The 24,077-nt window shown below is 36.0% G+C and overlaps 1 protein-coding gene across 5 annotated transcripts in view; it reads right to left on the reverse strand.

Moving 5' to 3' along the window:
* Window positions 1-237: 237 nt before the first annotated feature.
* LOC120634452 overlaps window positions 238-24,077 on the reverse strand; it is an 84,365-nt gene continuing 60,525 nt past the window's right edge. For 2 of the 5 annotated variants that reach the window (XM_039905031.1, XM_039905030.1), the window contains exons 2-8: window positions 15,105-15,208; window positions 14,777-14,865; window positions 13,467-13,597; window positions 8,704-8,796; window positions 7,882-7,998; window positions 4,475-5,647; window positions 238-1,406 (exon numbers count right to left, since the gene is read on the reverse strand). In XM_039905031.1, coding sequence (XP_039760965.1) covers window positions 1,245-1,406; window positions 4,475-5,647; window positions 7,882-7,998; window positions 8,704-8,796; window positions 13,467-13,597; window positions 14,777-14,865; window positions 15,105-15,175 — 1,836 coding nt within the window. In that variant the 5' untranslated portion in view covers window positions 15,176-15,208 and the 3' untranslated portion in view covers window positions 238-1,244. Of the gene's footprint in view, window positions 1,407-4,474; window positions 5,648-7,881; window positions 7,999-8,703; window positions 8,797-13,466; window positions 13,598-14,776; window positions 14,866-15,104; window positions 15,209-24,077 lie in introns of those variants that run through there. The other 3 variants (XM_039905032.1, XM_039905033.1, XM_039905034.1) reach the window with 3 other exon arrangements.

The following is a 24,077-nucleotide window of genomic DNA, read 5'->3' on the forward strand; positions in this document are numbered from 1 at the left end:
GCGGCACAAAGATCCTGCATCGCGCTAACGAACTGTTCAAAAAAATTTACCACATTTTATACAACTTCAAAAGATTAAAGGTCCCCGAGCACGATCACCCACTCGGAGGAAGATCTTCCTATTGGTACAGTCGAGCGCATTTCCATAGCTCCCGTACATTGGTCCCGTACATTTGTTGTCACCCGACGCTACAAATATGAATACCTAATGAACGGCAATAGTTATTAAAACACATGCTCAGTTTTAACAGAAGTTCAGAACTTTATTCATTTTATATTTATAGTGCATTTAGACGTACAGCCACAGGAATATAACATTATTTACACATCTATATATAAACATCATCTGTTATCTACATGCAACAGGCGCAATATTTTGTAAACGCACGGTTCGCGCAAAAATCTAATAGGCACGCTCTTGAATGCCCTCAAGAGATGGTAAAACCTACGTCCTGCGTGCGACAAAACAAAAACATATTTCTAATGCAAGTCTATTTGCAAACAACGCCATACTTGCACGCAAGAACTTGCAACGTGGAAACGCGGCCTTAGTTGGTACGAAACTATTGCTTAGCTCGCGTCAACTGTTTTTTCTACTTTTCTAGAACAATTCTAAATGATGCCGCTTAGCTTTTTTAACATCTGTATATCATCTTTGTAAACAGAAATAAAAAAGAAAGTACCAATTATGCCTTCCCCCAGCAAGTTGCAAGAAAACATTCTATTCATAAACATTGTTTCAAAACTTTTTAAAAAACAAAAATAACGAAACTTTTTGAGAAAATTTGTTCTATTGTGAAAAATATTTTCAATCTTTTCCCTAGTTGCGGTATATCCCATTACATAAATTACGCAATTATTTACTGGATTGTGTCAACGCGAAGGTATTCAAATTATGTAGACGGTAAACAAAACTTTGACTAATCAATAGTGACAGATCTAAAATTAGTGGCTATATAGAAAAGTGCTGCCATATTTTTAGATCAGACATTTTAGTTTATAGATTAGCGTTTACAAAATTATTACCGTTGTATGAATGGTTTAAACAAAGGGTATGGGCTACACAGAATCGGATAAATGCATTCAATTAATATTTACATAACAATTTTCTAACTACCTACACTTTTCCGTTTGACTTTTTTTATCGCGCGATCATACAATAAATGCATGTTCGTCATACACACGCTCACACATTCGTTGAAAAAAATGTTCATTGTTCACTTATTAAGTTTTTTGGGGGTGTCTTCACACACAACCGGCACCCCAGCATCCACACCAGGGTATCGAACCGTCTTGTGGCGCTGCAGATAGTTTCCTAGACTTGTGTGTACACGCAGACCCGATGGAGTTCACAGAAGAACATACACTGTTAGTTCGCTCGTGCTCTGAATGTGATGTTGTCATCTCCTAGAAAAAAAAAACATTGGTTAGCTTAGTGAAAGTATGCAATTAAGACAATTTTTTTTTGCTTTTTTGTGTATAGAAAGTTTATACGACTTATTACAATCATTAATGACATAACTATTACATATATGACATATATATTGTATATATTATATTTAATATCTAAATGGGCGCGGAGACCAACGTGTTAGGGTTTTCTCTAAAGAAAAACATCCCAGCTGGTAGGTACCTATTGAAAATTCTGAACAGAAAACCAATACCTGACAATTTTGGGTAGATCTTGGAATCGAACCGGGACTTTCCGTACTGAGACCGTCGGGTAGGTGTACCCACTCCGGATAGGTATAGCCACTGCATTTAACGATATCTTTGGCCATATCAAAACACATTGCTTTGCTCTTAACTCAATCACATGTACCAATTTTGTGTTAAATAAGTAATCTTTTAAAATAATATGAGGTATTACAGAGAAGCCGTCATAATATTATCATGAACTCTTGTACTTCAGTTTTACAGGATCGAATTGCTAAGTGTCTATCTACCGTTTACACTAAATCTAGGAATTCCTAGTGATATAGGTTATCTCCAACCCGGTGGTCAGATCAACTAAGAGAAACTGGTGCCCGTACCTTCTATAACGCAATACAAATGGCCAAAGACAGGACCCGATGGAGAGAGATCTTATATGACAAGATTACTCGCCATACCAGTGATCACGATCCTCAGTCATGAGGGGCCGACTATAGAGAGAGATAGGTTATTCATATGTACTGTCTAACGACGTTAGGCGTGGTATGAAGTTTCGACACAGATTCAGCGGATCTTAAAATTTAGGGGACTCGTAAAGTGACACTTGACAGATATAAAAATATAAATTAGTTTTTTTTAAATAACAATATACGAAAAAGGAAAAATATGATAATAAAAATACAAAATAGGTACCACACCTTGTGGCAAGAACCATAGACAAGTTAGCTAATATAAGTTGCCGAGTGAAAATCGATAGGTACATGTGCCTTGGAATATTCTTTGATTAGGCCTTACTTACTTAGGCATTACCTTGTACGCGTTAGTGAAAAAGGGCATAAGTTGTATATTTTTATGTGGATCACTTAAGCATGTAGAGCGTTGATATGAAACAATAACAAGTGACGTCACGAAAAAAGAGCGCAAACGGTATTACTGTGCGTTTAACACAATTAGGCATTCATTAGCGAATTAGTGCGATTTGCTCATTGTATTTACTCCATTTGACTGGAGGGCAATGTTTTTCTATGATTGATATCTATCTAAATCATGTCAGATCTATCGTAATTATGTATACCACTGGATTTGTCATCTAATAAATGAAGCAAAATGGCGAGCTAATATTAGCTACCAACGATGGTTTTAGATTTAACTTAACAATAAGTCAAACTACGAAGTGGCTCCAGATGGGTAACGTTGGAAGAAAAAAAGTGGTGGAATAAATAAAATAAAAAATAAACCACAGAAGTCTACATATGTACCCAATTGTGAAAAATTTAAATAATGATTTTAATGGTCAATGGTCAGATAATACAACTGAAGAATAATTTATTTGATAGATTTCTTAAGTATAAAACCGTCAAATTCTCAAATCACCTAACCGATAAGCCGTCATTAGAATACCTTACTATTAATTGATGCATTAATGTTACAGAGTCGCAGGTAAAGAGCGATGTTTGGTAGGTATATAAGTTTGGTTACATTATTTTATTACTAATCTGTTTAGGGATAATATTCCATTACCATATCAATTATTACAAACGCATAAACTTTTCGTTTTGGAACATTTTTTAAGCAAACGCTCTTCTGTCGTGACACAATCTATAATTTATTAGAATTAAGGTTTGAATACAGCTTTATCGATCGAAAGGATATAGGGCATTCACACGCGTCTATTGGCCCCAATTAATAAAAGAAGATAAATTTGTGGTGTCAGGATGCTAATAATAATACAAATTAAATGTGAGTATACTATAATATACTTACATACATACAATTACAAACAATATAATATAACACACATTCAATAATTGATGATATGAAACGAAATGCGCCAAAGAAAATCGGGCATTTTTGAAATTTCATTCCACCAACAAAATGTGCAAGAAAAGATCCGGCAAGTACACGTCGTACACAGAGGGCTCCGTACTCCAAAAGAAATAGTATTAAAGCGAATTGATGAGAAAAACCTGCTTAATGAACTGCAATAACTAACTTTGCAGAGGATAATTATTACTTCATCATCATCATCGTCATCATGTCAACCAATGGACGTCCTCTGTGGGACATAGGTATTTTGTAGGACATCCCAAATGACACAGTATTGTGCCGCTTGCGTTCAGCGTGTCCCGGCGAGACGATTGATGTCGTCTGTCAAAGTTCACAAAACACTGCTAATACCGACGCGAAGTTTCTCTCGGTTTTATTTTTCCTGTAAAGTTCACATACCTGAAACTCTAACTAGAAGACCTTAAACTTACCAATTGATGCTATCTGTTTATTTATTGCGCTATGCGAAATTTTAATGGAACTTCTTTTATTGTTCCGTTTCATCCTAAATCCCTCTGTTGAAGAATATTGGCACTTTATTGATGAAATTCCGAAGGGAGGTGTTTTCTACATAACATGTGGGATTACGATTCAAACGAACGAAAAGAAACTAAATACATAAGCATGTGGCAATATTATAGGTCTTGAAAGAGTGAAATTTTTGTATTATTTTTTATTTAAGTCGTTGGCGAGCTAAGTTCTTTTATCCCCGTACTACACGACTCACGATTCTTACTTTTGATGAAAATTACTTTTGATAAAAAAACTTAAATTGCTGTGTATTGTTTGACCTATGCCTATGCCTTTGTCTTTAATGAAAGGAGACCCTCAGTGCGCGAGTTCGGCTCGCATTTAAACGGTTTTTCCTAGCGCAGCACCAATCTTCATTGCACATCTCTGACCGATAAATAATTGGCGTAAAACGCGTGTGACTACCCTTAATTCGTAGGAGACTAAATTCTCAGGCGGTTTTCTACAATGATCCCGAACAGTACCTGATAGCTATCCCGCTTGTATCGCGGGCCATAGCTCGAAGAGGACATGGTGTTCCTCGGCACCGGCCGGTGCCTTGTGCAGTGTTTGTGCTTCTGATCTTGCTCCTCGATCAGCCTTTCGTTATCACTCTCCACTTGAACCGGTATGCCGTTCTTCACTCCGTTCTTGACCTCCGCTCTCTTCTCCTTTCTTTTTCTTTCCCGTTTTTTAAATGTTAGCGAAAACCTCTTCCGTTTTTTAGCTTTAGGAGATTCTTGTCTTTGAGGTATCGTGGATTTTTCTCGCTCTGATCGACTCGTATCATCATCGGGCGGGGGGACTTGAGATTCTGAATCGGTTTTTAAAGTGATTTCGGTGCGTGATGAGGAATCTTGTTCGCCATTTCGGTATGCCACCTCCTTTTCCAAATTCGCCAACTCCATTCTTCTTAACTTCTTTGGTAATTTATTTACTGTTGCGTATATTGGTTCCTCATTGTCACCGACTGGAGCGGATCTTGATCTAAAGAAGAAATCGAACTTCTTTGGCTTAGTTGGCATCTTCTTCTCTACGAACACAACAGTACTTGCTACCTCAGTAGTGGTAGATGGTATTTCTTCTCCTGATTTTTGACTAGGGCTACTTGGAATGGGTGTCGTTCTAGGATAGTCGTATGTTAGTTCTATATTTTTTTCTGTTACATAGCATTTTGGCGTTTGCTCTTGGCAAACTTCAGTCTTAGGGTTTGAGTCACGATTTTGACAGCAGCACTTTTTTTGGACAATATTCCTTGTGTTACACATGAATATGGAGTTTTGTTGAATGTAAGTGGTTTGTATAGTAGTCGGGGATGGTTGCACATCTCCCAACAAATCTTCTACGTTACCTCCCGTATGGAAGCATGGCGGTTGGTATGGGGCTATAACAAATCCTGGGGGAGGTGGCACTATGTGAAATGGTTGTGACGTAACGGATTGAAAAAATCTTGGCACATTAGGAGCGTCATGAACAAGTACGTCGACAGTTCGGTCAGAGCCATTGTCCTTCGTATTTGGCTGCGTGTGCGCATTGTTCGTTGGTGGCATCGTTTCTTTAATTGTTATTGCATCCTTACTGTTTGACTGAGTGCTCTCCTCGGTCGATTTAGCATCTTTTTGGCACTCGTCACATGTACACGGCGTTGCAGCACCACTCTGAAACGATAAATATAATTTTATAGCTTATTATGATCACTTAATCTAAAATACGAAACGACAATAAAATTTACGTGCATTAAATTGTACAATAATTGACAAGATCATTAATATAAATATATGTCAATAATGATGCGTAACTCATGCATAGTGTTTTGGAATTTTATGTACAGAGTGCAAATATTATACAGTGCGGTACATCTTAAACGAAGGGTAATTAGTAATTACTCTGCAATTGGATACTTATTCGCCATAATGTTTAAGTTCATCACGCGAATGCGTGTAACAATTGAAACATTTTCATTAAATACCACCATTATTATTTTTTTTATCCACTATTTTTAAAGGATATAAGTAGAGAGTATAGGTACCGAACTTTTGAATATTGGAAAACAGCTAACTATAATAATAATTCCAATAAGAAGCTAAAAACAGTTGTTGATCATTTCAGTAATTTTTAGTTATTAACTACGGGCTTTTGGGTTGAAATGTGCTGGTAAGAAAGTGATTATACTGACGAAAATAGAACCACATAAACGACAATTTTTAGTAGGATAGCAGATCCGATTTAATCTTTTGTATTGTCGCATAAAACAAAAGCGCGTTCCTGGCCATTTTCAGAGGCCGAGTCAAATTTAGGAGTAACGTCACCTCGACGAATTTGTCACGTTATTATGATTTGGGCACGCAGCGTGCGTCACATTTCCGCAGGCATTGCATGAATTATAAACAATTTGCCATACGGTGCAGATTCTCATTTTTTTTAATTAGAAATTGACTATACGCTTGTTAAATGAAGAGTAAACAATAGCGATTTTATTATCAACCACTTAGGATCGGGATCCAATCGTTATTAAATATTTAGAAGAATTTTAAATGTTACTGTTGATCTTTTGCATCAAAAATTAAATTTAATTCAGAATATTTAAAAAAAGCTCTCTAGGTATCATTTTCTAAACATAAAACAATCGTGGTAAGTTTTTCTAATTCACAAATTTAGGCAACTTTTGAAGATAGAAAAAAAATAAGAATTTAAAATCACTTACTATAAATTTTCAACAGAATAAAAACCACCCACAGTTATAGAAACAAATGTAAAACATCGTAGACATCATCACACAGAGAAAATCACAAACCGATAGCAAGTTCAACCAACACCAAAAAACATGAAGAGACATGCATCAAAAGATCAATAAAGGTATCAGATAAACAAACCGCCATCATAGCCATTGACGGGTTGAAGACATAATACGGTAATGGGTAATCACACACAGTGCGGTCGAAACGACCGACGAGACTCGACTGAGTTTATTTATAATTTCTTTAGGTGCCACAATATTTTCCTCGCTCATGGCCGCCCTTGACTCATATTTCTCCAGCCAAGAACGAAAATCTGTCGGACCTTTTCGTTTAGCGGGATTGATATTTTATTAACATTGAACAGTTTTCTGCAATTTAGTTCCCGCTAATGGATCTATTTTGGTACGTTATAGCCACTAAAGCTGGGATTAGTGCGTCAAACAGTCTATCATTGCTACGATGTACCAATCGCGGATTGTTTTTCCTAAGCAGAATCTTACGAGTGTTTTGAGTTGTACTAATTCTAACTACTATAGTTACGTTGATGTCTCCACATTTGTATCGAAACTCTGATTCTTAAATTTTTCAATAACGAATATGCATTTTCCTACCTATATAAACATTTATTTTTTTAAGTTTCGTTGGGATTATGTCGTAGACTTAATACAGATATTCTGTGGTTAGATTGGCGAACTTAGTTTTCTTCACTGGAAAGGATTCCAAAACTCTTACACGGCTATTGATGTGTATGCCATTTTTTTAAAAATTGAATATCCTGTCGTATTAAAAAACAATAATTTAGTTCCGCTGAAACCTACTTATTTCAGAAATCTTTGCTGATTGAGTACATTTTAAACGCTCATTTCTAAAACTGGATTGTCCGTAGTTCTGCTAGAAATGTTATTTTTTAATAGAACAGTAGATCCGATTATCAGATTACTGAGAAGGGTAGTTGGGAAAACGTTTAATCAACGTATTTTACTAAACTGTCACGTCAAGTTTATACGAAAACCGTGTTTGTGTCAACTGTTTCCGTAAATTCTATCTTATTTTTTATAAGTTAGCTATTGGACTGTGGGGAAGACTAATATGAAGCCATAAGTCGAAGGATAGGTTGGTATTTTAAGAAGGAAAAATATACTGTAGTATTTTACCTTATTCTCCTGCTCCCCTTCCTCAGGCACGACGCTCAGATCATGAAAGGCAACAGCGCGGACAGACCCGTCGGCGCTCGCGCACTCGGGGCACGCGCTGCACACTGACGCGCTGTCCTGCCAATTGAAACTGTGCTTTATCATCCAACATTGAAGGTTCCATTTCAGTTATTAAAGCCAACAATCAATCCCCCTATAATCAGGTGATAAAGTGTGATAATTTGCAGGGTGGGTCCTTGGGTCCCGAACTTCTAGAGATCTATATTAGACGGATGACGATTGGTTTTATTAGTACCTAATATGATACTTTTATAACAAAGATTTGATGAATCATGAAAGACATAAGTAGTTAGTTTTTTATTAGATATACAACTAACGTCGGATTCTCAATTGCATAGAAATCGTGCACAATCTTAACAACAAACAGTTTGTAAGGTAAAAGTTACAATCCTTATTGTTGCACAAGGACGGTAAGTTTATGCATTAAAATCAATCTCCCATAAGTTAAAGAATCAGGGATCTCTAATGACATTTGAGATGAGGTATAGTCAATTCTACGAGAGGAGAAATATCATGAAAGACTAGAAGAGAGGATATACTAGTCTACTAAAGAGATAATATTAAAAATAAAAGTGCTGTTTAATAGTTATTTTTAGTGATATTTTAAATGTTTTTGTGATTTCTACAGGGCGTTGATCAGGATAGCTATCTAGCTGGCAGATGTGATAAAAAAGAAAAAAAACACTATATATATAACGCTTTTATAGCTTTGATTGAAGGAGGACATTTCTTCTTTATATCATCTACCTTATTATAACCTACCCTGGTCGACTCCCTGGGCACGCAAGTGTGTAAGGTGTGGTAGTAACTGACACTCACACTGTGATCCTCGTCAGCATACGGTTCAGGCGGCTGCTACAATTAGTTCATGCAAAATTATAAAACATAATATTAAATAAAATAAGAATAAATAATCCTTAAAAACTTATAAATTGAAATTGTCTAAAAATAATGTTAATTTAAAAGATAATGGAACAGAAAAAGAAAATAATAATATTTAAGTTTAATATGTGGTATTGTGAGATGATGATGGCTCAGGTCGTATTAGAAAAACCTCAAAGCTTTCGAAGCGATATTGATCAGCTTTTTCAAGTTGATCAATATCGCTTCCTAAAAATCACAAAAAATGAGGGCTTTAAAAGTGACTGTTACTACATATTATATAAACAAAATAATTTTAAATATTAAAAGAAAGCTTTAACAAAAAAATGGCTCCAGCCAGTCCAGCCACCAATTGTTTCGTGTTCAGTTCCTAATCTAGATAAACTGCATAATTCTCAGATTGAAAGTTGACGGTGTCTACGCCGTGCATTAAGAAACACGTTACACGTATGGTATACTATGTTTTATAGCCTGCCTTGGAGCAGCCCAGCGGTGGGAAAATAATAGCCTAAGAATCTAGGCATGGCATATTGTTTAGCAAGACATACTACATTCATTACAATTCTAACATTACAAAATCTTACATTTAAAATCTTAAGCAAAATGTTAAAATTAAAATAGTCTTAAACAAGGTAAATAAGGGCGTATTCACGGCATCTTTTTTAAGTCATACATCGGTGGCCCTTTTAATATATCCAATCTAATATACTTATTATATTACGAAAGCAGATTAAATATTCCTGATGATTTTTAACCAGTTCCTAGAAGTGGAGAAATAGGTCTTATTTCGTAGCTGGTTACGACAAATTGAGTGAGTTGAGGAGTTTTCTCTAAATATCATTTTAGAAACATTGGTAAGATACTGTCACTTCGTGTCGCTCGCTCGATCACTACAGGGTGTTTTTTAATGCACCAAATTTATAATCATTACCCTCCATTTCCAAAATAACTAATATTTGAATTAGTACTTATAAAGATTTTCTACCACTAAATAGTACTCGACACATGACCAGAATTTCCATTGTGAGAAATAAAAGATACATTATATATTTACAAAGGCGTGTAACGGATAAAATAACAAATGTAACGAAATAAATAATATATGTTAAAAGAAAAACCTACGAAGCTGTGTTAATTGGCAGGTTAGACCAACGTTTGTAATTAAAAGATATCCTTATAATTAAAATATAATTTAAGTGTTCAACTTACAATGTGCAATTCTTCAGCATCGAAAGCGTCAGGGTTAGACTATTAGGTTGCATGCAAAACAAAATTATCCTTTAAATACTTCAACGATATAGAGTTATGCAGGGAGGGTCTGTGAGGCCTGCACTATTGAGGGGCATTACTATTAGTTCATACATAAAAAGGTACTTATATATATTAAATTTAGTAAAGCAAATGTTATATACATTTATTTAGGTACTATTCATAATATTTGAATGGATAGGTTAACTCTACTTTTTTTACGCACACTACTCGATACATAACTTACATTATGATATTCAGAATCATAAGGATCTCCTTGAGACTATGTGCCGCATGCAGGAAACAAATAAAAAAAATTAACTTAAGTAAATAATAAAATGTAAAGCAAAAAAAAGGAGATGTTTCAGGCTATATTGTGTACCGACTGGCTATGAATTACTCTATCGACCAGAAGTCTCGCTTATTGATCACAACATAATATAATAGTAAGTGATGATGCCTAAGTAAAGCGTGCTTTAAGAACACGCTTATTCCCTTATCATTCTTATCCCCTTATATTTTAGGTGTTAGAGAAAACGGCAGCCCGAACGACATGCTATATATTTTTGGTAGGTACAGAACCGTTTTTGGTAGGAATGAGGCGAGATAGAATATTGTCACCGGTTACCACAGTACTATGAGTAATTATCCCTTTCTCTATCATGGCGTCGCGTTAATAGAACAATATTTGCAAAGCAACCGTCGTGTGAATTTTGGGTGATATCATAAATTTGTGAATGATCTAGATCTATTGTAGTTATTTTTTTTTGCAAAACCAAAGAGGATATGAACATAACGTTATGGCACAAATATACTACCTGACACTTAAACATATCGAACTTTCATCCTTATAAAGAAACTCATATAGTGTTCAATCAAAAAGGTAGATTTATTTCTCTTTGACAATTACTTTGATAGATAAGTAATAAAGTACAATTTATTTTAATTTCCATGAAAACAACTAATAACGCAATGAACATAATTAATTTACCTCCTGAAATTTGGATAATATTAATAAACTATTTAGATACAAAATCAAAAATCAATTTATACAGTACGAATAAGAAAGTAAGAGGTTACTTTGTACCTAATCATGTTAAAAAGATAAGTTTGTCTCTGAGTACAATGGCAAGTGTACATAGTTTGAAACAAGATCTATTAATAGATTTAGCTAAATATATTCTGGAGTTAAATTTAAGTGGTGTGCAGAATATTACAGTAGAGAATTTTCAACCGTACGTGAAAAAGTTTGAAAACCTCACCATATTAGATGTCACATATACAAACATTTATTTATTTGATTTAGAGAAGATATGCCCGAGAACCTTGAGAAGTATTAGTATGAATTTCTTTAAAAGTGGAACAGAAGGTTACACCCAATGTAGAAAATGGGAACGCACTAAGCATGTATTTCTTGAACATAAATTTATTTATGTTCATTTCATAGTTTTCGATTTTCTCAATTCCAGTTTTCCCTTGCTGTTTTTAAATGCTCTTCCTCTAATAGAAAATTATGAAGTAGACGTTATAGATACATCGAAATATTGTGAAAGAAGATATATCACTGATGATAAACAAAAATTATCAAATATGAACTTTTCAAGACTACGTTACTTATTTCGTCATTGCCTTTGTGGAAATGTAAGAGATATATTAAAACTAGATTTTGAATATATAGAATATATTCTAATGAACTATTCCGAAAAGATGATTTACGTTTCACCTTTATTTGAAAACTTTTTCTCTACTAATTCATTTGTAACCATAAATGTTAAAAAAGTCCTGCCAAGACACGTTTTAATAATCGATAATGCGATTTTTTTCGCTTGGAATAAAAGAACTAATATTTTTGATGAGAAATTCTTTATAAGCATTATAGAAGAATGTAAAAATTACTTTCCGATATATATCTGTGTACATAATATGTTAAGAACAAATATAATTAATGTCCAGACAAATTGGTATTGTTTAGATAAATGTGACGGTTTTGAAAAGCTTTTTGATAATGTACCCGAGAAACTTTCTTTGACTAATTGTTGTAGAATAGGAAACGCGGTGAAAAAGTTGGCTACTCTTAGCAAATTCAATGAATGGAATAGGATACAAAATATAACTTTTTTAAGTATAAGAAATTTAGTTTTTGGAGACGAATTTTTTATACATTTGTTTGCTAACTGTACGAAGATGAATACATTGGACATTCAAATTGCAAGAGATGATTTTCGCGACTCTTTGACCCCATTATTAAGTTCAATTCATCAAGCATGCAGTTTAAGACACCTTAAAATAACTGCAGAATATATAAATTACGACGTTCTATTTGAAGCTTTATGTAAATGTCAAAACATGGAAAATATTCTCATTTGCGATTTTGGAAGAGCCTTCGATTATATTCACATTAATCCTATGAAGATACACGCTTTATTAGACAATTGTAAAAACCTTTACAGTTTGTTTATAGACGCGGATACATTACCACAGATATCAACAATTTTATACTCCAGTATTTATGAAGCAGTGCAAAGACTTGAGCTGTTTCATCTTTTTGTGGATGTCAACAGTTTGAATTACGCCTTGAATCCGTACGCTGACGTTTTTAACCCTAGTCCTTTGCATATAGTTGACTGAAGATTTTTAGAGGGGTATAGAAATACAAAGAAACGCAGTGTATAGAACTTAAATAACGGAGGAAACACGTGTCGCCCCTCAAGAAAGTATGGTTCCCCATACCTACTTGAGGGGTAATTTTTGTGACATTTCTTGTAGAATTTAAATTTTCAGTGCCTTCCATATTAAGATTCTATGAATCATGTTCGTTTTTTAATTACTATTATTTAATATCGACAGTGATTGTTCAGTTTGATAGTTTTATTCTTACATATTCACGTTTTCTAATATTTTTAATACTAATGTTTTATTTTATACTTAAAGCTTTCATGTTTAAATTATTACCTTACGTTACATTTTGATAGATTTTTAAATTATCTATTTCTTTAGTATTAGGCGTTTCCCGATTAATTTTTTACTTACTAAATCATAATATTGGCAATATAAGTACGTGATTTTGCATCGTTCGTCTAGTAGTTAGTATATTTGTAGACTTTGAATCATGTTTTGATTCCTAGGTTGTGCCAAAATCTTAGTAGATACCGCGTTTATATGGCAAGATCTACTGAGGTACTTGTCACTGTGTTGTGGAGGTTCTAAGCTCTAAAAAGCTACGAATCCATATTTCCCTGTTCCTGTCAGTATGATGTTAATTTGCTTCGTCAGCCTTTTAAAAGTTATTTATATCACACTGCTGAGTTTGACGTGTTAATCAGGAGGTTGGCAAAAGTCTTATGCCATAATAAGTCCATAATACTAGATGCAGAGCAATCGTAATGTAAACGTACGTCCGAGTGTTCCGGTGAAGACCGCCTCTCTCGCAGCATCCGGTCAAGTTTGTCATACTCGTATCGGAGCGCGGATATTTCCCTTTTCAGCTGCTCGTTCTCCCGCTTCAGTTTCTTTATGTCAGACTGGCCTGAAAAATCAAACAGTTTAGACATTATATGTTTTCGTGATCTATAGCACTACTAACGGTATTCAGCGCTATAGTTGGGAACTAATAGTAGCTTTTGGTTGTTACAACCTTCTTAGACATTCAGAGTTGTACAGTAGATAGCGTTATCTAAAGTACTACTAACGCCATCACACGGTATAGTGGGGAACTAAAAACTAAAATAGTCTTTGGTTGCCACACCACTAACTTGAAGACATTATCAATTTATTACCAGCCCACTAATGGGCACGGGTCTCCTCGCGTAATGAGAAGGGTTTCAGGCTGTAGTCCTCCAGGCTGGCTAAGAGCGTATTGGTTGGCTTTACACGCCTTTGGAGGCATTATAGAGAACTCTGTGGGGTTTTATGTTTTTCTACACCACATTACTTACAAAAAAGTTAGATTCTAACAAGGTTTCAGAATATTTTTTTTGTAAAGTTAAATGAAAGTATAGTCTGTACATATATTGTATTTGTAATTTAATTTTTTATTTATGTCTGGTCCCAATTCCACACAGATACAGAAATGAGCAGAACGAGTTTATAAATAAATACATAAATAAATATACTACGACAATAAACACATCGCCACCTAGCCCCAAAGTAAGCGTAGCTTGTGTTATGGTAACTAAGATGACTGATGAATATTTTTTATGAATAATTTTATATATATAAATACTTATAATATACATATAAACATCCAGACACTGAAAACATTCATGTTCATCACACTAACATTTGCCAGTTGTGGGAATCGAACCCACGGCCTTGGACTCAGAATGCAGGGTCGCTGCCCACTGCTATCGGCCGTCTGTACATAAGCGATACTTATGTACACTGGTACAGAGTTGACATGATGAGGATGATGATGATGATGATGATGACTTTTTTTTTATTTATTTTAATTCCACTACAATATTATGCAAAGCGGTGATAGCCTAGTGGATAGAACTCCAGGACACACACCTCTAACTTTTCGAAGTAACGTGTTTTTTTGAGCAATTAAATATCAAACTAATTATGAAGTAAAATATCTTGAAAGTATTATTAACGTATTGAAGCAGAAAAAAAAATTAGCAACCTTTCGCAATCATTCAAAATTCGGAAAAGCCTAGTCGCTTTTCCGAGCTTTTACTAGATTTTGTGACATATAAGTGACTACCTCTTTCAACTTCGGCATTGATGTTGATGGTGCGCAGACGTAGCTCTTCGTTCTCGTAGAGCATACCCCGCGAGGACTTCCGGTCCAACCTGCACAATACAGTTTAACTATAGATAATCCTTCAGGATTATAAATATATTGGCGACCGCTGGAGATGGCAGGACGGCGACAATATTGTTGAAATTTCAGAAGTATCGGCAGAAATCAGCCTGAAGGCTTTCTTTCCGCACGAGCTCTGTCACAACGAGTTCTACTACTACTAAAATACTAAAACGGTTCCGTTATTTTATCATAGAGTTCGAAACTCTTATAATCCCTGTATACATACTTGCGGTTGGGCTTGACGTTGACATCTTTCCTGCGCGTGCGCAGCATGCTGGCGCCCGTCATGCCCGACATGGTGCCGCGCTGCCTCCATACGTCGAGCAACACCTGGAACACAAACATATGGTATTATTATTTTTACTCTTTTTAACACGACGACCTAGCTGTGACAAATTTCATGAATAGATATTTGAAAAAAGGAACAATATTCAAAATTCATTTATTTCAAGTAGATAGATAGATCGTATACGCACTTTTGAAACGTCAAGTTTGTCTGTTATTAGTGACTCTACCACCGGTGTTGAAGGCAGATTCTACCGAGAAGAAGCCGGTAAGAACAGTTGCAGCTCAGACTGATTTTACGTATTAAAATTTTACGAGATCGACAGAGGAGCAGTATACCAAAGGCTCAACTTTACTTTCGGGGGGCCGAGTTTAAATCCCAGCATGCACCCCTAACCTTTCTAAGTTATGTGCGTTTTAAGTAATTAAAATATCACTCGCTTCAAAGGTGAAGGGAAACATCCTGAGGAAACCTGCACGCCTGAGAGTTCTCGATAATGTTCTCAAAGGTGAGTGGAATCAACCAATCTGCCCTGGGCCAGCGTGGTGGACTACGGCCTTAACTCCTTCTCATTGTGTGAGGAGACCCGTGCCCTGTAGGTAGTCTTTAGCTGGCCGGTTATGGGTTCATATCATGAAAGGCGACTATGCCCAGCAGAGAATACAAAATGGTTGTTGATGATGATTAATATGAAATTTTCCTACATACCAATGATGCCTCATGTAACTACTATACTAGAAACCTTCTAATATATCCTTCTAATATATAAACTATACTATAAACTCTTAGATATTAACTTTGTGTTTCATAAAATATTTTACATTATTTTAAAAATCTGAAATTCGGTGATCTTAATCCCAAATGAGATACCTATAGCGTCTTAAGCGCTCTTAGTACCGTGTGAACTCAAGAACAAGTACCTACCTATCAACGTATGAATGTAGGTCAAGTTTATAAGTACATCTGAACTAAGCCTAAACCACGGGACCTTGGCATGAGGAGAGATAGGTAAATTCTTCTTTTGACGGTTACCATTTTAAAGCTTTGTTCGGATTAAATATTTGTTGTAGACAAATAAGTCTCAACTAGAGTTAAAAGCGCTTTATGAGCTTTTCTGTTTCTTTTTTTTTACTAGTAATAATTGGCGGACCAAGAACCATCGACTATAAGAGCAGAGCATCAACACTTCACAGTATGCAAGGAGCATGAGTGCGGTGAATACGCAAGTGAACCCCGTGCTCTCACTTATAGGTCTATCGAGGAACACACAGAGTTTTTAGTGGGTGCAAGTCTCACATAACTACTCCGTTTCCCCCAACGGAGTGCTATGCGTCAGGCATTTTCTCGGTATAAAAAAAAAAAAAAAATGTATGCAAGGAGCATGTCCTGCAACATGTCGTACTGTGTCAATCACGTCACCATAGGCGTTAAGACTCATATGCCTGTAATATTACACCGGCAACCATATCCTTCAGATATATTATGGAAATTAAGCTTAATTTGCTATACTGCTCGAAAAGTGCGTGCGTAGAGGTTACATTGCCGAAGATCTGTTTTGTGTGGAGTATAAGGATTGAAGAAATTATAAATTACATCATACAGATTATCCTGCTTATCGCGGAGTACTTATAGCAAATTAAGCTTAATTTTTATAATATATCATGGATTTCCTCAAAGTAACGCCTGCTTCTACCAACACACTTCAGACCCAAGCACCCAAGACCCTTTAGAACACAGCATTGGAACAATTCTGCTGAGCGGCAGAAATAAGCAAATTCAAAATTCCAAATTCATTTATTTTGAGTAGGACTAATTTAAGCACATTTGATCGCTGAGTTTCTTACCGAGAAGAAGCCGGGAAGAAACTCAGCAGTTGCTCTTTTCCAACATCATTGCATGCATGGCGATACTTGTATTTCCCCGGACGAGCCCTGTCTCAAAAAGCTCTAACTACACTACCGTATCTCGGATAATTTTCCTCGATAATTGATATAAGATAGTCCTACGCGTGGGCATCGAATTATATATCATCATTACCGGCTCAAATTGGTTTATAAATCACAAAGGTCCATGGTAAAAAACATGCTCCCGCGGAATACTTTAAAGACAAACGAAAGCGGATGAGTTCTTGGGCAACAGCTAGTTAATAATATTGATCTCAGTTTTTAATGAAACACTAATAAAGACAGTTCGTTCACGTGTGTAGACGGTTCGCTTCTTTGCCGTTGTTCGAGGAGCCCGTGTGGTGGGCGATCGCATTGTTGCAGTCACGTTCTGGCGGTATGCGTTATCTCAGGGACTAAAGAGGTGGTTGGCTCTTGTAGTATGAACCGGGGCTTGAAAATGTGTAACTCTAGCATACCGGGTACCGGAACTACATTCAAAATAACGAATCCGCTCTTACAAAAATTGCTTTAACTAGCTATTTTTTTTTTCTTAATTTATTTTATGGAGGTTTTGTTCAATTCTAAACATGCCATCCTCATCGGAGCTACTTAAAGGATATTCATTAATGCCTACGCTTAATGGACACTTTATATCAATATATATAAAAGAAAGTTGTGTTAGTTACACCATTTATAACTCAAGAACGGATGGACCAATTTTTATGATATTTGATATTTTGGATTCCTCTTAGACATGAATAGGATAAGAAGTATTCATAAAAAAAAATGATCCGCGGTACGAAGTTCGCCGGGACAGCTAGTATGTCATAAAGTTTTCTGGCCTCCTTAGATAATGGATGCGCCAAAACAGTTTTACATACCCCCAGTTCCCGCAAATCAAGATTAAAGTGAGCCCTGAACGAGAGTCTTTCTAATTCGCTTCGGACACATTCCACCAAAATGTGATAAACATCCTCGATAAAATCTAACTCTGAGCACTTAGGCGACGAGGATTTTCCCAGTAGGTGTGCAAATCCATTTAGGGGATGGGGGATGTGCCCGGAGCAGAGAAGGAGAAGTCTTAAGGCCAATAAACTAGCTATTTTATGGGAAAGATGTTAGGTAGGCAAATCAATTAAATGAATAATGATCCGTTTTTCTCGTGTACGCGTTGATTGGGTTCATTGACCGCTTGTGTAGTACACTAAGCGCGCGTACTTTATGAATTTATTCGACTCCGACTCTATTTGCAAGAACTATTGTAAAGAATTTACAGCACTGAGTTAGAAAATTGGCCTTGCTCACCCCCTTGCTTCGGAAAGCAAGTTAAGCCATCAGTTTTAACCACTAACATTAGGGTGCTTCGAAGCAGCCTTTGCCATACTCTTTCGCTCGCTCGCTCCGCTCTCATCACTCACAAATTCTAAAGATTCTGAAGTGATTTTGGACAATTATTGCCAGCTCTCCTCGGTAGTATCTGTCTTCAGAACCGGTGGTAGAGTCACTACAAACAGACTGACTTGACGTTTCAAAAGTGCTTACCTACCTACGTGCCTACTTGAAATAAGTGAATTCGGAATTTTTTGTTCAAAACATATTTAAATGGACGGGTGGCAAACTTAAGTGGTTTGAAAAGAATTTAACGAACAGTCACAGATACTTTTGATAAATAACATATAATAGTTCACTGTTGGACTAAAGGCCTCTTCCAATGGGAGTATTTGCCCATAATCATCACGCGGGGTATACGGATTGGTGATGGCATTATATTTATTTATTTATTTATACTCTTTATTTGTACACCACTCAAAAAAACGAGACAAAAAAAGAACAAACACATGAAGAATGAAGCAGGTTACAAAAGGCGGCCTTATCGCTAAGTAGCGATCTCTGCCAGTTGCCTGGCAGAGATCGCTACTGGCTTAGGATTAGGAAAACTAAAAAGATAACAAATAGGTGGGGTACACTATTTAGTACATACATACGAATATCTACATACTAATACATAAACCAGACTACACAAATAAAAAAAATATATATATGGTAGTAGTAGTACAGAGGATGCTGCATCCCGTTCTCTGTTATATTTCCTTAGTCGCCACGTACGACATCCGGATGAGGAAGGGTGGTGACAACTGATCTGCCTTCAGACGACAGCATCTTTAACTAACAGTGAATCTAAATTCATTTATTTCAAGTAACTCTAGTTTTTTCAAGTTATTTTCGTCAGTATGTACTTAGCGACTCTACCACCGGTCTGAATGTCAGATGTTATTGAGAAAAAGTCAGTGAGAAACTCAACAGTTGTTCTAGTCTAGTATTAACAATCCATTATACATGTTGTGAGTCTCGTGGGGTGGTCACAGGTCTCTCCGATAGCAGAGTTTTAGAACCTAAAATACTAAAAAGTGATATCGCTAGTATCGAGATGTGATAATAGTGGTTGAAGCCCGCTAAGCGCCTTGGAGCAGCGAGGTGGGACTAGGTTCTACTGACTACTGACTACTGACTTCTACTGACACTGACTTTTTCTCAATAACATCTGACTTTCAGACCGGTGGTAGAGTCGCTAAGTACATACTGACGAAAATAACTTGAAAAAACTAGAGCTACTTGAAATAAATGAATTTTGAATATGACATTTAACGAGAAAAGTGGTAATCGTAAAACTAAGAGTCTCGTAGATATGTACTCTTAAGAGTTTGTTTATTTGTTTGTTTGTTATATTTATACAAAAACAACACAGCTCTATATAAAACAACAAACGTAGCTTGCAGCTGATGGGATTTTGAAAGAAACAACCGAGGAATTCGCGGCAAAAAACTTGTACGCCCTGACAGCTTGTGTACGTATAAATACACAATCTCCCTGGCTTTGACGACCTCCTAGGCGCAACGGTGAGCGCTGTGAATTTAAGTAGGAGGGCCCGGGTTCGATTCCCGGCAAGAACAATTTGGAAATTCATAATTTCTGAATTTTCTCTGGTCTTGTCTGCCTTTGGCCGTGGCTAGTTACCACCCTACAGACAAAGACGTGCCGCTAAGTGACTTAGAGTTCCGGTACGATGTCGCGTAGAACCGATTAGGGGTATGACTACCATATCAGTTTAGCCCGCTAACACCTTAGACTGCATCATCATTTACCACCAGGTGAGAGTGCGGTCAAGGGCTAACTTGTAGTGGAACAAAAAAAAGTTACCAGCGGCTTTACTTATTCGATTAAAATTTGATGTACTTCAAGCTTTCATTGAAATAAAGGGGGAGACAAACAACAGCAGTTTTCGCAGTCGGTCGCAGTTTTTTTTGGAACCTTTATATTAAAAATGACGTTAAAACAACTTGAGGTGGTATAATCTACCTGTCAACTCCGAGAGTAGGTATTCAGAACTTCGCAGAGGCGTTAGAAAAGTGTTTACTCTAAATGCTTGACACATACACGTGGTGTAACGTCGGAACAGGTTTTCAGTGTTTTGCCAGACTTTAACTGAAAGCATCTATCAAATGTCAGAGCGTCACAAAACACTGAATAACTCACTGAATTCTAAAGTTAGTTAGTTAGTCAATAAGTGAACAACCAAAAATATTTTTAGCGGTTCCAAGTTTTTATTAGTTATAAGTTAAAGTAACTTCTTTACCAATAAAATAGTCATTTAACTTAAAACTACAAAGTAAACTATAATACTCTACTAGCAGTGGCGTGCATAGAGGGTATGCACAGGGTACCAAATGCGAGTTACCAAAAACGTAAGGATAGGCATTGTAAGAGTTAAAATACCTACCCTTAAGTATTTATTAGACTACTAGGTAGCTATTTAGGTATTTTATTTATCTAAATCGTAATAGGTAACTGATTTATTGATTGACAAGCTAGCGTTAAAAAATTTAGTATAATTTTTAAAACCCTCGTGAATAAGTTGTAGTAGGTATTTATACAACTATATTTATAAACTCTTAAAGAGTTTTATTTTTAATTTTTTATAAAAAAATGTGTTATGTATAAACAAAAGGTTAAGGACAACAGCAAACGCAGATATATAGAAAGTAGGATACAATTCTGGTTGAAAAGGTTGCCTTATCTTTTAGCAGCAATGTCTGCTAGGCAACCTTAATGGTTTAAATAAATTCCGTATATTTTACTCCTGCTTTGTCGCAGTTTCTTTGTGATTAACTTTATTAGGGAAGACGAGATACAGTACACGCGGGCAAAGCAGCGTGCAGAGCTAGTATGGCACTCGTATCATATAAAAAAAGCCCACCTATCCACAGTGAAGGTCGTTCAAATAGGTTCAACATTATCTTCGAGCAATAAACATCCTAACGAAAATAAGCCTCCGGTCAAAGAAATAAATTTTATAGTTGTCCACATAATTGCTTACAATTGTATACAAAAATATAATTAACAAAGAAAAGAATAGTAAGCATGTGGACTGGCACTGGTTTTTCAGAGGGACCCTATATGGTTGATGGTGTGATGGTTCTAGAACACACGCCCACCACGCTGCTGCCACCAGCAAGCTAAACTAGGTTATAGTAAAAACATCTAGTAACTTACGCATGAACACAAAACTCTCATTAACACCCACTCGTACAAAGGCACAGAAACAAAAATACAATTAACATATAACCTTACTTGCGAAGGATGGCAACTGGCACTGTTCGGTAATTAGATTAGCGGTATCGCTGGCGAGTCCGTGCAGAGACTGCCGCGAGGAGAGTACACTTGACCCAACACTCTCCCACTCGACTTGACTCATGCGCAGTGGGCGACTAACTTAATTAAAAAAATGTAACATAGGTAGTTTTGTTACAATGTAGGCTCTATTTATACGATCAATTTGCTCTGTATTTTTAACCGACTTCCTTCAAAAAAAGAGGAGGCTATCTACTCGGTTGCTTATTTTTTACCAACCGATGAACAAAAAAATTTTATTATTTTTATTTAATGCCACTACAAGTTGGCATTTGACCTGTGGCGTGCAACGGAGTTTTTGAGCAGGGTGGGCATAAAGTAGTAAGATTTCGTAAAATCGAAAAATTGTCCTCCTCTTCGAGTAATATAAAAGTTTTAAGGTAGGCAGTGCTTTTGTGCATGAATTAAGTGCACGCTGCCGCTGCATCTGGCTGTAATCTACCTGGTGGGAAATGTTGATGCAGTCAAAGATGGTAGCGGGCTAACCTGTGAGGGAGTATGGCAGATACTTATCGGTTTCTACTCGACATCTCTGTTTTCTCTTGCTTGTCTCATTATGTATGAACAATTTTTGTACGTAACGGAATCTTTGAACCTGAACTTCAACCAAACATTGGCGCAGTGGTGGGAGCTATGGTTTTATAAGTAAGCGATTCCGGGTTCATTGTTTCTTAATTATCTCTGGTATATTTGTCTCTCTCGGATTCCCTATTATAAGTTTATAACCGACAAAAAGGACCTAAGTGCCATGGATGCGATTAATGATGATAGCTCCTCATGTAATTACAGAATATAATACATGTATAATGTATTATATTATGTATTCATATTTATATCATACGTGTTGTTTGTTTTTCGTGTGCAATATTTATAGAGAGATATCTATCTATTTGATGGGGTTTCTATAAAAACTTACGCGGTCATAAACATATGTAAAATTCGAGTCACTGTGTTAACTACGATATGTATCGTAAAAAGTGCCATCTAGTGAGAAAAACTGTTTTATTGTCCAGTATTGTCACTAGGTAGCGCTCTTTCGATTCCATACAGATTGCAGGTACCTTTCACGGGATCGAACGGATCGGGATACAAAATCCCACAGGCACTCAGTACTTGTATTCATGATGATAGTATCAATAAAATCTCATTCAGCCACAGGCCTTCCCGTGTGCGTAAACCGCACCCCCCATCACTTAAGTGTGGGGAGTGCTGTAAGTATAATTTTACGACAATTTTTATGGGATATCAAATAAATAAATGAAGATGGTTTATAGTTTGTCAATAATTAGGACGCCGTTAGATTGGCCCTTTCCCACCTAGGGTCATTTCGCCTGTTTGCGTCCACTTAGTGGAGTTGTTAGGTTTGAACGTGAAAAAAAAAATGTCCGTGCGGTAGTTTTTAATCAAATATGGTTGTAATGTAGTCCCTATATAGTCTTGTCAAGTTTAATGCACAGTTTTGGACAACGCATCTGATGTTTTATTCTACACAGGTACAAATAGCTGAAACAGGCGATTTTCCCATTTTGCGTCCACAAAATCCAGATTGCGTCCGCCTGTGGACCAATTGGCGTCCACCTGTTTAGAAATAATTAGGAAGGAAAATAGGAAATAAAAAGGGAAGCTTGTGATTTTAATAAAAATATTTATTTAATACCTAATTGCTGATATCATAAAAGTTAACATAAATTGCACTTCAGGATATATTTTTTTCTCCTCCAACTAACTCATGTCGATGGCTTTATACGATTCTATTTTACCATTTCGGTACAAAGCCCTTAAAATTGGCCAAGTGCGAATCGGACTCGCGCGTTCCGTGTTTTATTTTATTTTTTAATATTTATTGTTATAGCGGCAATAGAAATACATCATCCATGAAAATTTCAACTGTCTTACTATCACGATTAATGAGCTACAAGCCTGGTGACAGACGAACAGCGAAGTCTTAGTACTGGGTTCCTGTTTTTACCCTTTGGGTAAGGAACCCTAAAAATGGAACTTGAAATATTGGCAAATATATAAAATAATTTTCGTATAATAATTGTATATTTTTAGGTTATAAAGAGTATATTTAAATAAAATTATATAAATTTTACTCTATTATTTTCGTGTGATAAAAAGATGGACGCAAAATGTTATAGGGTCTCTTATGTAGGAAAACTGTGCGTCCAAGTCAGATTTTTCACATTCATTATCTTTTTTTATATTTCTAATAATATGGACGCAAATCGACCATCGTATTATGCATGTTAATGTTGTTAAAATTGATAGGAAGTTTATATTGTTTTTCCCATGTTATCGTATTTAATTAAACATCTTACTGAGAAATAGTTAGAGT

This window comes from Pararge aegeria, chromosome 24, assembly GCF_905163445.1.
Source record: "Pararge aegeria chromosome 24, ilParAegt1.1, whole genome shotgun sequence".
Classification (NCBI taxonomy): Eukaryota; Metazoa; Arthropoda; class Insecta; order Lepidoptera; family Nymphalidae; genus Pararge; species Pararge aegeria.